General features: G+C 37.3%; 1 protein-coding gene across 2 annotated transcripts in view; it reads left to right on the top strand.

Annotated features, from left to right (window-relative positions):
• Positions 1–11,739, top strand: part of LOC130050130 (uncharacterized) — a 62,585-nt gene extending 50,846 nt beyond the window's left edge. For both annotated transcript variants that reach the window (XM_056149149.1, XM_056149148.1), the window contains one exon: positions 8,327–11,739. In XM_056149149.1, the coding sequence (XP_056005124.1) occupies positions 8,327–11,310 (2,984 nt within the window). In that variant the 3' untranslated portion in view covers positions 11,311–11,739. The remainder of the gene's footprint in view (positions 1–8,326) is intronic.
• The last annotated feature ends 3,847 nt before the right edge of the window (positions 11,740–15,586 follow it).

The raw sequence follows: 15,586 nt of genomic DNA, 5'->3' as shown, positions 1-15,586 counted from the left end.
GTATTTAGGACCTTTAAGAATAAGTGATTTGAGGTCCTCATTTTCAACTATATCAACATCACCAGTAATGACATGTCCAGCTGGACTGTAGTTGAAAGAAGACGAAGAACAAGAACATTGTGGTGGATTACGTATAAGTTGGTATATATCTATGCACTGCAAAGTTTGTTTATAATTAAAAAGTTTGGATGCAATAGTAAAAGTATAGCTGTAGGAAATACAGGGTGTAGACTTGAACTTGAAATAAGTTGGAATACACGACTGAACCCTTTTATGACGAAGAATTTTGCTTATGTTGACGGCATCTATTCCTTTGTTTGTAAATTTGAGCTTAAGGAACTGACGGCATGATTTGGAAGGAATATCATCCATGGTCCGTGCTGGTTTATAGAGCCTGTGGTAGGCAACATCCATAATCATAGAGTTCAGTCTATATTCAGGTGTTGAAAAATCCAAGTATAGACTAGCCATAGCTTCTTCAAATAACGTATGTAAAACCCTCAATGGAATAGAGTAAAGTTTTGTACGAATATGATGTGGACCCAATTGTCTGTTGACGTGAGGCAAAAGTGAATCAAACGTGACATCATTTATACTTGGTCTTTTATATGAACGATGTCCGTGACTGCGTTTTCGTCTTTGGGTATTGGGAAAGAGTCCCATCACATTAACGTTATTTCCTTGTGGACTAGTCAAATTTCCCACATCATATACATTATCATTGCATCCATATGGAAATGCAGTGCCTAGGGTCCTGATCCAGTGATCTTCTCGTTGTCTACGAGAAGGGGTGCTTAATGTAGGATTGTTTGTGTGATGGTAAAGTTTTTCTAAAATCCTTACCCTCATGGACAAGATGGAGTGGTCCGGTGCATTAAAATGCTTGTATATATATACTATATACTATACTTAATAGCATTTTACTGAATATACACATTACACACTGCAATTTACCGCATATACACATTACACACTGCATTTTACTGCACATACACTTTACACACTGCATTTTACTGCATATACACTTTACACACTGCATTTTACTGCACATACACTTTACACACTGCATTTTACTGCATATACACTTTACACATTGCATTTTACTGCGTACTCTGGGCGTTTCCCAATACTCTGACATGAACACTACATCGTACATATATGTTTAGGTAAATACATATACATTTGAAATAAAATAGCATATGAATGTATTGTATACTCACAAGAACTATTACAGTAAATTCTAATATAAATTGTAAAGAACTTTGTACGTTGGCCATTTTAGGAATAAATGTGGAATAAAAACATTGAAGTAATGAGTAAACTTACCTCAGAAGTAGTAGACTCTGGTCACAAGGTATCAAAACTTGATCACTATTACTAGATAAAATACATGAATATCAATGCGAATAAACACGTCCGCACCCGACAATTGCTACACCCAAACTAACTGCACGGGATTTAAATGTACAAGCATACCTGGTGAACGATTCGCATACTATGGAAACACATTGAGATATTTAATTTAACATGATTAAGATCCTAACATCTATGGAGCTATAATCGGGAAATATATACATTAATTGTGACATTGACGAACTAGATCGTTATTACGACCCTAGAATTTGCGAAATGCTGACTTCAATCGAGACTGTTGAAACCCCTGCATCATCAACTTATTTGTCAGTAGCTTACCTCGATTTAAAAACTGACTATACGCATAACAAGCTCTTGCATATCGAATCAGTTTAGATAAATAAACACCATATGCAGGTGATAATGGAATATTGCTACTTAAATGTGGGAAGTTGACGATGGAGAAGCTGAAATCATCCCGTTTGCCATACAGTTGAGTTGTCAGTTTTCCGTTAATGTCTACTTTCAATAAAATATCTAAGTATGAAGCAGAAGTGGACGACTCTGTGGTGTCCTTTATTTCGAGCTCACAGGGATATATCAAATCGACATATGAATGAAAGTTATTATTGTTAATAGACAAAACGTCATTGATATATCGAAATGTCGAATTGAAGGCCACAGCGAGAGATTTTTTCTTCTCACGTAGAAGTTTTTGAATAAATTCTGCTTCCTATGAATATAGAAACAGGTCAGCTAACAAAGGAGCACAATTCGTGCCCATGGGAATTCCAACAGATTGTTGGAAGAACTGATCACCATGATGTGCATGTAATTATTTCTTTAAATGATGATCAAAGAGGTAAGGGAACAGTACAATAGTATTTTTAATTTATTATGTTTATATTGCAAAATTATCTATGGGGTCAAAAGTGGTGGGGGCAATATTTTCTCTGAAGAATATTTATTGCATCTATATTATATCAAGTTGAAATAATTAATTTGGATTGAAGTTAAAAACATCGAATTCAGTCTATTAACATTTATGGAAATTATTTTGCTACTGTCGAGATTGAATCAATTGTATGAGGACCCAAATTCCATAGATTACAATGACTTTCACATTGTGGGTAGGTCTAAGAATAGATCGACTTGTTTTAGCTATATTCCAACATTATCATGTACTTGTGCAGATTATTTTAATTATGCCTACTTTATGTGATGCCTTCACTGTAATTTATATCGTCGGATTAAAATTTACTACTTAGTGTTATGTGTAACGGGGAGGGGGATTAGAAGCCTGTTTGCAGACGAACTAATTCAATTCTCAGTTTTTCTATTAAAGAAATTGCAGTTTTAGTTTACTTTAGTGTAAATAATACAAAAACTGTAAGCCTACAATGAATATCGAGGCCACATCCTCAACTCCTCCTGAAATCCAGATGAATTAAAGTCACTGATTCCCGGTAGATCTAAATAATTTTCCATGAGACAGGGTCGAGTGAAAAAGGAGGTGGACCCCCTCCAGTCTATATTCAGTGAGTTTTCTGCATACAGTTTCTTCTCCTTTTGCTTTCGAACAAGTCTTCCTGTACATCTCTTTCAAATTCTCAACTGTTTACCCCCCCCCCCCTTATTTTTCCTTTTCGAGTTTATGGCCTTGGTTGACTTCAGAATATAACTTGTACAACTAAGAATAGTGTCTCATTTGGTGAAACATTCTCTGTCCGCTTCATTAACATTTGCAGCAGCCATTATTGCTTACATGTTCAGACGACCGTTGTTGAATTATGGGATACTAACCACTGGTTAAATGTACTTAACTGTTGGTGAGTAAGCCCTAAGGCTAAATTCACTTTGGGCAACATAATTTTTACCACTGGTTAGTTACCCAGTGGAAAGCAAATTTAACCAATGGTTAAATTTAACCAAGGTTTAGAGCAACCCAGTCCAGGTCTCCTGCACTGCATAGCCCTTAGGACGGGGCAAAATCTGCCAGAAATTGATCAATCTCCAAATCTTCTTTACAACTGCTTATCTGTAAGAAAAACTAAAGGGATATATGTGTGGAGCAGGGAGGCCTCTACATTGTAAATGTCATGATCCTTTAGGTAGAGGTTCCAGTGCAGGGGCCAAACTTAGCCTATAGTCTTTATGTGTAAAACATTTAAATAAGATCCTCTTAAAAGCTACTGGCACTAAATTAGAAGTATGTAGATATTTAGAATGAACAGGTAGCCCTTTACCAAAATTGTAAATTTCATGATTCCCAAGGTAGGGGTTTTGATATCAGGGCGGGGTCAAAATTACCAAAAGTAACTACTTCCTCTATCATTTGAAAGCCTTCAAACTTTTCTGATCACATTTTGTCCAACGTTGTCTATCCATCTGTACATTTTTAATATTTTCGACTTCTCCAGAACCACTGGGCCAATAAAGCCATAAAGCGTCCTTGGGTAGAGGGAATTCAAGTTCAAGTGGTGAGATAATTAAAAGTGAGATAATCAAGAAAAAAGGGTTGAGTCATTTAAAAATCTTCTCAAGGACCATTGGGCCAGAAAAGTGGAAATATAATGAAAGCTTCCTCATATACTGTAGATTCAAGTTTGTTCAAATTATGGTCCCCAGTGGTATGGTGTGGCCATAACAAGAGATTAAAGTTTTACATGCGTTATGAAGGAAAAATCGTCTCTCCAAAAACCATTGGCTCCATAAAGTTGAAATTCACATGAAGAATTCATGACATAAAGCACATTCAAGTTTGTTCAAATAATGATCCCTGGGGGTAGTGTGGGGTCACAATAGGGGATCAAAATTTTGCATGCAAACCTGTAGGGAAATTCTTTTAAAATTTCTCAATAACTACTAATCCAGTGAAGTTCAAATCCTATCATAGAGTAATTTCAAGTTTGTTCCCATTATGGCCTGAGGGGATAGAGTGGGGCCACAATAGGGGATCAAAGTTTCACATTGGGATAGATAAAAATATTTTCTAAATCTTCCGCTCAATAACCACTGGCCCATTAAAGTTGAAATTAGCATGAAGGCTTCGTGAAATAAAGCAAATTAAAGTTTGTTCAAATCATGGCTTCCAGGGGTTGGGAGGGGCCACAATAATGGATCGAAGTTTTGCATGCAAATATAAAGAAAAAACTCTTCTTCTCAAAATAACAGGACCATGAATAGTCTTTTTGATATGCAAGTTCTCCATGATATAACAGATTCTACTTTATTAAATGCATTTTCCCTATAATAGGGGTTAGTTGAAGGGTCAAAGTTTTGCATAAGAATTTATAAAAATATTCACCCCAACAACAGAAGGGCCATGATTAGTTATACTGATATGCAAGATCTGCAGGTAGTTCAAATTCATGTTCGGTTGTGTCATGCCCCTTTGGGGCTAGATTGGGGCCACAATATGGGGTCAATTTTTTTATGGAAATAGAGATTTTAAAAAATCACATCAGCTCAACTACATCAGAGTCAAGGTGATGCAGGTGAGCGATGTGACCCATGAGTCTCTTATCTGATACTCTATAAAAACTAAATGCATATTTAGGGGAAAATGAAGAGGATGTACCCAAATTTGTAATTTACATGTGGCAACTGCAGGATTCTGACTCGAGGGCGGGTCCAAAATAGTCAAGTAGTTTCAAGGATTCGAAATTCAGTGCTTCTGCACATAGAGCCATGTATATACCTTGAATAAGACTGTCGTACATACATAATTATGTATGTACAATGAAATAAAAGAAAATTTACACCCTTTTGATATTTGAAAAACTTTACTTATAAAACAAATACAGTTTATATCATGAATATTCTTATTGATATTAATTATTACTTTATAAACGTTAACGATTTACGACATGCACTACAAGTCTGTTCATCGATAAAAGGTAAATTCATATCTTAAAAAACATTTGACCATATAGTAAATGACAAGAAAATATCACTATAACCTGTATTGAATCAACAACATGGTTGTTTTCAAAAAGAGCGCATCTGTGTAGGAGGTGCATGTAGTAGAACTTTGAATGCCTAAGTGGGACAGGGTGGACCTACAGTCAGTGAGGAAGACGATAAAATTCATCAAAGGCGGCTTCTCTTTAAATATGTAAAATGTAGGAAGTACAAAATACTATCGAAAGAAATATTTCACGAAAGTGGAAACATAAAAGAATGTCATATTTGCGAATACTTTTTTGGATATGATACGTATACGTACAAGCAACGAAATAGCGTGGTTTCATAAGAATTACATGAATTCAAAGGTGAAGATAATGGACAGTGATCAATCTCGTAATCCTATAAACAATACAAAACAAATACATGTATATGTAAGGAATTTATCATCGCATAATTTCACGTGAAACATCACTCGCAAATTAGAATTACTCGCTATTCTTTTTATATTGCTAAAATATTTGTAAGATTCTTGATCAACATAGCACTGGCGAATTTATGTTCTCCTGGTTTATTGTATAAAAATCATTTCGCGATATGAAATACTCGCGTAAAATAAGCAATCTACAGTACTCTCTGAACATTTTTAGTTTGTGTCTCAGTCAAATTCTGGTGATGAAACTGCGTATGAGAAACTTACTGAGCGCATTCATTTATGCAGTGATGAATATTTGTCCCATTTCCAAATGTAGAAGAATTGTTTCGTGCCTTACTTTGTACAAGAGTTCTCTGAAAGGAAATAACTCAGACGTATCTCGAAACTGGCATATTGATTTTCAGCACAGATATTATAAATTCACAAACGATCATGAACTTGAGAGTCTTTCTATCCTTACATATGAATATCCATTTGAAGACAGTTTTACATCAAACCTTGGTGAATTAAACCTCTTCATTTTATATGCCTGTCTTTAAATGGAACATTGGTACATTGATGTCTATACATCTGTCTTTCTGTCCATCAGTGAACTTTTAATGTTTTGACTTCTTCTCCAGAATCACAGGGCTAATTTGATGCAAACTTGCCACATAGCATGTTTAGGTAAAGAGAGTTCAAATTTCCTCAAACAAAGTGTCAAGCCTTTTTCGAAGTGGAGATTATAAAGATTTAGTAAAACAGAATTTAGATATTTTCCAATTTTATTCAAATTTGATATACAGGTGTGCTGTGATATTTCAAACTCAAATGTAATTTGTTGTGATTTGTAATCGATCCAAGGCTTTCTTTTTCATAAATTCTGATGTAAAACGACAAAAATATACGCGTTATTAGAATTAGAATTCATTGTCTGTGAGGCCTATATAGCAGTAGTCCCATTATGGGTTTTTTTGGTTTGATATTGGGAGGTTGGTTAACTACAAGTATATATGACTGTATTATCAACTATGATATGATCCATCTCATTGCGATCCAGCGTCAAGCTTCAACACCTCTTAAATGAACCAACATACCCCCAGTAGTGAAATTAAGGTGTATCGAAGTAACATTCATATTGGTAATATCATTGGATCCCATTAGCTGTGCAACTCGTTGGATTACATTAGCTGTATGACTCGTATTGTTTTTAAATCGAAGCAAGCTACCGAAGAACAAGTTGATGGTACAGAGGTTTCAACAGTCTCGATTGAAGTCAGCATTTCGTAAATTCTATGGTCATTATAACGATCTAGTTCGTCAATACAACCTATCATTTGGGTCAACTGCTGTTTCATGCCGATTGTTAGGCCGTTCTTGGCATACTGATTTTGACTACGAATAACTTCGTTTACCTTATCAAGATAAAGGGCTCACGGCGGGTGTGATCGGTCGACAGGGGATGCTTACTCCTCCTAGGCACCTGATCCCACCTCTGGTGTGTCTAGGGGTCCGTGTTTGCCCAACTATCTATTTTGTATGGCTTATAGGAGTTATGAGATTGATCACTGTTCGTTATCTTCACCTTTCATTGGTAACATTATTGGATTACATTAGCTAGCTGTGTGACTCGTATTGGTAACATTATTGAATTACTTTAGCTAGCTGTGTGACTCGTATTGGTAACATTATTGAATTACATTAGCTAGCTGTGTGACTCGTATTGGTAACATTATTGAATTACATTTGCTAGCTGTGTGACTCGTATTGGTAACATTATTGAATTACATTAGCTAGCTGTGTGACTCGTATTGGTAACATTATTGAATTACATTAGCTAGCTAACAGGAGATGCTTACTCCTCCTAGGCACCTGATCCCACCTCTGGTGTGTCCAGGGGTCCGTGTTTGCCCAACTATCTATTTTGTATTGCTTGTAGGAGTTATGAGATTGATCACTGTTCGTTGTCTTCACCTTGCATTAGCTAGCTGTGTGACTCGTATTGGTAATATTATTGAATTACATTAGCTGGCGGGAATTACATTAGTCAGTATCAGTTTCTGAAAGTACATTGATGAGCATGTCTTTCAGAAGCCCCTTTTCAAAGGTTTTTTGTCAAGTTTGGTACATGTGATGAGCTGAGTAAGTCCAAAGTAATAATGTTGGACTCATGGGATTGGACAAAGAAGCTATCCAGTTTGATTTACTTAAATTCTACTTTGTCAATTTTCAAGAGCTCGATATTTGAATTCAAAGTCACCGGTCTGTTGGATATGACCTTCAAAAAACGGAGGTACTTGTCACAGTAGGCGTTGGCAGAATAAAGAATCCTCACTGCTACGGTTGACTTGTAAGCGTCATGCATGGATGGAAGATTGTTGCACTTCGTCTATTTAAAGCTGATGATATATAATACGTGAGTTATAAAATTCTCAAATGTGATATAAAATGACAAAAACGAACAAAAACCAGGATATAGTGTTGAGATACGCGTGTATAGCACATTATTAGAATTAGAATCCATTTTCACTGTGGCCTGTTGAGTGTTAGTCCTATTATAGTATTTTGTGTACTTCATTCTAACACCTCTAGTGTACATTATGAAATAAAGCATCATTGGTATTGAGCTGTTTCATTAATATGCAATTACAGAGCAATACGATGTTGATGTTCAGAAATGGAGAAAGAAAGACAAGCTTTACTATGAAACCCACAACTTTCCGTCAGTGATGGAGACGGTGAGAAACCAACCTCACACAACGTTTGTTGGTGTGCCCGGGTCTGGGAAATCTGCCACGGCTCACCACATTGCCCTCAAGCTCCAGGAGGAAGGTTACGAGGTAGTACCAACCAAAGACATCAGGAAGATGGAAGACTATGGTGATCCCAGGAATCCGCAGGTTTTCGTTATTGATGATATGGTGGGTGTCTTTGGCCTACAGAAAACTATGTTAGATGTGTTGATTAATTATGAACAGAAAATAAAAGATCTTTGCATGATGGAGTCTAAAACTTTGATGACATGTAGAGAGACTGTGTTCAATGAGACACTACCTTACAAACCATTCCTTACCAAAGAAGAGGCTGTGATTAAGTTACACAGTTCTAATAATGCATTGAATGACAATGACAAAAAACAGATTCTCAAGAAGTATGGTATAAGTGTAGATCTAATGTCGCCTGCATTGCTGACATCAACATCTGACATGTTTCCTCTTCTCTGTAAATTGTTTTCAAAGGAAACAAAATTTAAAGCCCTTGGTTCAAAGTTTTTCTTGAATCCAGCCCCATGTATCATTGATGAACTTAATGATATGCAAAGACATAACAAACTGAATTATGCAACACTTGTTTTGTGTATGCTAAATGAAAATATTCTCTCAAACGACATCTTAAAAGATAGAGAAGATGAACATTTCATAAAAATGAAAAATAACACTTTGGAAAATTGTGAATTAGAAAGCCAGACTGATGCATTCAAGTTTGTGAAAGCCTTGTCAGCAATGGAGGGGACATACACAAAACAATCTGGTGCTCAATACACATTTATACAGGACTCCATGTTTGAAATATGTGCTCATCAATATGGCAAACAGTTTCCTGACCAAATGTTGCTGTATATGAGTAGTAATTATATTGCTAATCATGTCAAACCGCAGACTAGTGAACCAGGTATTGTTAACAAAATGAAAGTGAAAATGAATGATTCTCAATCTAGTAAGGGGGGTGAGAGTAGCGATTATAGTGATATCAAAAAGAAGAAAAGTGATGATAAAAGCAATGAGAGAGAGGAATCATTTGATCTGTGTATAAGGTTACGTGAGGATCAGTACCCACTGTTAGCAGAGAGATTGTACAGAGACATACGGAACATGGATCTATATGATGTTTTCAGGAATCGGGTTTTAAAACACCCCCAGGTGTGTCAGGCTTTTATTGGTGTGTTAGAGACAAAATCATACACAGAATTAAAATATGTATTTCTGTCCAGTCAGCGAGAGGTAGATAAGATAGAGAGTGTAGAGGAGGGGAGTGAGTGGGAGAGTAAACAAGAGTGTGTGGAGGAGGATAGTGAGGAGGGGAGTGAGTGGGATGAGTTGGAGAGACAGAAGGTGCTGGTGGATGAGAGGTATAAACAAGGAATACATTATGAATACACGTACAATGTGAAGGTGATCAGCTGGGTGATTTACTATGGACATTATCAGATATTAGAGTACATAGTACAACAGACAGAACTACACAATGAAATAAGTGAATTATTTGGGATAACAGGAAATTCCCCACATCAATCTAACTCTGGGATAGATACAAGTAATAAACAGGAAAGTGAAATCAATAGGCTAGTAGAAGAGTGTAGGTTACTTGTATTGAGTTGTTATAGTGGAAATGTACAGACAGTCAGAGTTCTGCTTCCCATCTGTAAGAAAACAATCAATGGGATAGATAAGATCAGTAAAGGTATACAGTGGTCTTGTTTACCTCTTAATGCAGCATGTAAGGGAGGACATGTGAGTGTGGTGAAAGAGCTGGTGAAGGTGGGAGCTGATGTCAATCTACAGGATAGAGAAGGGAATACACCACTGACAGCTGCATGTTATAGAGGACATTTGTGTGTGGTGAAGGAGCTGGTGAAGGCGGGGGCTGATGTCAATCTACAGGATTATTTCGGGAATACACCACTGATAGCTGCATGTGATGGAGGACATGTGAGTGTGGTGAAGGAGCTGTTAAAGGCAGGGGCTACTATCATTCTACAGGGTATAACATGGAATACACCAATGATAGCTGCATGTAAAGGAGGACATGTGAGTGTGGTGAAGGAGCTGGTGAAGGCAGGGGCTGATGTCAATCTACAGATTAACAATATACCGAGGAATACACCACTGATAGCAGCAGTAAGAGAGGGTTCTTTATCAACAGTGAAATTTCTAGTGGAACATGGAGCTGACTGGGTTACTCAGGTTGTTGATATCGATGTGTCAACAGTATATAAAGCATTAATATGGAACAAACCAGATATAGTGAAATATCTCATACAGGAACAAAATAAAATTATTCCAGGTAAATATAATGGAAATGTACACCTATTTAACTGTCTGCTGGACATCAGACATGCTGGAGTTAAAACAGACAGTAGGGATGATGTGGTGGTGACAGACAGATCAGTGTGGTGTATGTGTGAATTGGGAGATTTGTGGAGTACAATATATAGAGGAGACTGTGATGTGCTGAGACGTCTGTTGTGTGTGGGTCTGGATGTCAATCAGTCAATACAGTTGTATGATGTGTTCCATTTTAAGTCTGATGTGAGACCTCTGTTGTATAAACTGCTTGATGAGCATTTTATTTATGAAATTATTCATAGAATGGAGAAGGTGAGGATGCTGCTGGGGGCGGGGGTAGACGTCAATGTCAGGGTGAGGTATAGTGAGTATGACTCTGTGTTAGACATGGAGGGAGATTGTGAGGATGACTCTGTGTTAGACAAAGAGGGCGTGTCTGTTGTAGAGAGGATGAGGCGACTGGTGTGTAAGTACAGTGATAGTGAAGATTGGTTAAACAGAGGCAGGGTGCCAGAGTACAAGAGAGTGATGTGTGATATAAGGAAACATGTTAGAAGACACTCTGTATAGCCCCTGATATAAAAGTAGAGATATGTCGTTACTGAATACAAGAGAAAGAAACATGTCAGAAGACACCCTGTATAGTCCCTGATATATACTCAGTAGATGTACTCAGTATAAAACCCGATAAGTTACCAGTATCTTTGTACATAATGCTACTTAATGGATTGCCCCGCAAATCTCTCTCGTTACTTTTCCACTCATCTGTGTACAATGATAAAGCGTTTAACATATTCTGCGATATATGTCAAAAGCAAATATATGTTTAACATTAAATGTTTGTAGAATTCAGTTATTTTCTATGATATCATTGTCTAACTCGTTGATTATAATTAGGTGTACTGTTTATATTGCTTAAGGTTTCTGTTTATGTACTATACATGTTTATTTACCATACAATCAGTATCTAGTTCTTCTGGTACAGTATATTGGACGATTGAAATAAATAATTAGAAACTTTACATGTGTGTATTTGTTCCAAGATTTTCTTTTCTTCATGTCTCGTTCACACAGATTTATTTCTATGCGATTGAAGATTAGCCCCCTCCAGAAAGGGTTCTATAGTGGGATATCCTGGCCTGCGGGCGAGGGGGAGGTGGATTGCTAGCAAAGCATAGAAAGTCAGTATTGCAGAAGATTTTAGCTCATCTGAGCTGAAAGCTCAAGTGAGCTTTTCTGATCACCTGTTGTTCGTCGTCTGTCCGTTTGTCTGTAAACATTTTACATTTTCGACTTCTTCTCCAGAACCACTGGGTCAAATATAACGAAACTTAGACAAAAGCATCCTTGGCTAAAGGGCTTTCACGTTTGTTCAAATGAAGGGTCATGTCTCCTTCAAAGGGAAGATAATCGCAAAAATAGGATGGGGTCATTTAAAAATCTTCTTCTCAAGAACAGTGGGCCAGAAGAGCTGAAATGTAGATGAAAGCTTCCTGACATAGTGTAGATTCACGTTTGTTAAAATCATGGCCCCGGGGAGTAGGATGCAAGGTGAAGATAACGAACAGTGATCAATCTCATAACTCCTACAAGCAATACAAAATAGATAGTTGGGCAAACACGGACCCCTAGACACACCAGAGGTGGGATCAGGTGCCTAGGAGGAGTAAGCATCACCTGTTGACCGGTCACACCCGCCGTGAGCCCCATATCCTGATCAGGTAAACGGAGTTATCCGCAGTCAAATCAGAGTGCCAAGAACGGCTTAACAATCGGTATGAAACACGTCAGACAGCATTTGACCCAATGTGAGGTTGTATTGAGAACTAGATCGTTATAACGACCATAGAATTTGCAAAATGCTGACTTCAATCGAGACTGTTGAAATCCCTGTACCATCAACTTGTTTGTCAGTAGCTTATCTCGATTTAAAAACTGACTATACCCAGGATGAGGCGACAATAGGGGATCAAAGTTTTGCATACAAATATACAGGGAAAATCTTCTCAAAAACTACTGGGCCTGGAAAGTGGAAATTTATATGAAAGCTTCCTGACATAGTGCAGATTCAAGTGTGTTAAAATCATGACCCCCTGGGTTACGATGAGGCGACTATTGGGGATCAAAGTTTTACATACAAGTATATAGGGAAAATACTGAAAAATCTTCTCAAAAACCACTGAGCCAAAAAAGCTGAGATTAATAGAATCCTTTATTAGTACGAGTGTGGGATAGGGAAATTCCACCGAGGGGACAAGATTCGCAGTCTAGGACGAGGCTTTGCCGAGTCCTAGACAGCGAATCTTGTTCCAGAGGTGGAATTTCCCTATCCCACACGAGTAAATAATGAAGGATTATTTTTCTCACATTTTATCTACAGTTTAGTGCATAAATTTGGGCTTTGAGAAAATTCTAAATTATCAAAATCCTCATTTCAACTTCGATGCAAAAATTAATTAGATAGACAGAAAGAGCATACCCGAAAATGGTTTACACTGTAAGTGTAAACTAAAAAACCCAAGGTTGTCCAACAGAAGGCTATACACATTGAAATTTAAAGATAACAAAGCAAAATATTTTTACTTCACTGTGTAACGTAAATATTCACCATGTAACGTAAATCATAGAAAATATATGACGTCACAATCAAATGACGTCGCAGCAGTGTGAGACAGAAAAATCTCACATGGCTGTCTCACATGGGCAAAGTCGATCTCACACTGGTGATAATGTGAGAAATACATGTCAGCTTCCTGGCATAGTGCAGATTCAAGTTTGTTAAACTCATGACCCCTAGGGATAGGATGGGGTCATAATTGGGGATCAAAGTTTTATATAACTAATAAATAGAAAAAAAATCTTTTTTAAAAATTCTCCTTAAGAACCATTGGGCCAAAGAAGTTTAAATTTGCATGAAAGGTTCCTGACATAGTACATATTCAAGCATACAAATATATAGGAAGAATATTTAAATATGAGCCAAGGTGGCTCAGGTGAGCGATGTGGCCCATGGGACTCTGGTTGTATAACGCCAGAACAACGCACCGGCTAAACTCGTCAGTGCGCAAACGTGTTCAAACTCCGTCATTTTGTCAGTATACGTGTATATACAAGCAGTACTTGTAAATACATTCTATAGCTAATACAAACTAAAACCTGGAAACTGCTAAATGAGGGTTGTACTAATTACACATATATGGGTATATTCGAGATTGTGGTTGGGTTATTTTATAAGGTGGAAATTGAGTAACATTCTATTAGAGCGACCTCTAACATGTGCCCGTTCTCCAGGGATATCTATGGTACAGAACTCAGTTCTTGATTTGAAGGAACCCCCCCCCCCTTTCGTGTCTAGTGTCAGTTGTATGTCCGGTTTATCTATATTATTTAACAATGCTACATCCGTTATTGATACCACACAGATTCTGTTAGGTTACAGACTACTAATTACTAATAGAGGTTTTTTCTTTAAAATTCTTGGAGATGTATATGGGGTGGAATTGTGTTATTCTAGGGCATAGATGGAAATTTTGCTCTTAAGTGCATAGTAGGAAGGGTGTAAATAGGTCTTTGTTTACCTGCTTCTCAAAGTGAAATGGAAATATGTAGGTAGGGGTTATTTGCAGTGTCATAACAGGACTTGAGTGCTATGGATTTTCCTGAGATTCGCAAATATTTTTACATTAATTTTCATGTTATAAAGGAATGTATAACAAAATAAATGGTAGCCTGTGTCCTAACTAACATTAATCTACTTTGCAGACATTTTCATATATGAGGGGACTAATAATGATTAATGATGAGAATTTGAATCCAAATAAATTAATTTTGAATAATACCTGGGAGAAAAGTTATGAAAGGGGGGGGCTACTGTTTTCAGTGCATGAACTGTTTGACCTCCTTTATGCAAATGAGATAGGTCGTTAAAAGGTTGACGTAAGATTTGGCCTTGGTCTAGTGTATTTTCATCGGCGGTATACTTTCATTTTCTGAACATGGAAGCTTTTCTTGCCAAGTATCTAGAGAGGGTGCACTCGGGCTCTGCCCCTGATTTGAATGGACATTTTCGTATTTGGACAGGGACTAGAAGCAGCAACAACAAGTATGGTGTTGTGTGCTACAAGCATCCGATAAAGAACAGCTGGCAGACGATGCATGTGCATAGACTCAGTGTCATGTTACATCATCGTCACCATGAGTTAGATACATCAATTGTTGCATCCCACTTGTGCCACAACACACTGTGTGTTGTGCCAGAGCATACTGCTCTGTAGTCGCATGGTACATGTATCAATAACCAGCGATAGACCTGCAAATTCGGGGGCACCCACCTCCCTATCCTCCCTGTCACCTGGAGCTACATATGGATATCAACAATCTTGCTAAGTTTATCACATTTATCACTATGTTACACCGCTGAAGATGGGAGAGGCATGTGTCACTCCTCACAAAGTTATATTAAGTTATTATCCTATTAATTGCTAATTAGAGTTCGTAGCAACTCAATCAGTCACTCTCTTCAATGGGGTGGCCTGATATAATACCGCAATCCTCTTCTCTTGTGGTATGGATGATCACGGGCGGCATGTGCAGGTGAGTTAAAGTCAAGTTGGCCTTTGCAGTAGTCTGAAGTTCCTCTATGTTTGTTCTCTCACGTATTATTGTACACCCTGGGCATATAATAAACTGACAGAAAGATAACCAAAACAAGGTCCAGATTTATCCCGTGCCAGTATGTTGTAAAAGACTAAAAGACAAATTGTAACAATCGTAAGTACAGCATTTGAATACAGAAATTAATTTGACGTCACGAATTGCGTTCCATACTTTTGAAATTTGAACATCA

Source organism: Ostrea edulis, chromosome 9 (assembly GCF_947568905.1).
Source record: "Ostrea edulis chromosome 9, xbOstEdul1.1, whole genome shotgun sequence".
Taxonomy (NCBI): Eukaryota; Metazoa; Mollusca; class Bivalvia; order Ostreida; family Ostreidae; genus Ostrea; species Ostrea edulis.
Note: the sequence above shows the minus strand (reverse complement) of the source record. Positions and strands in the feature narration are given on the sequence as shown.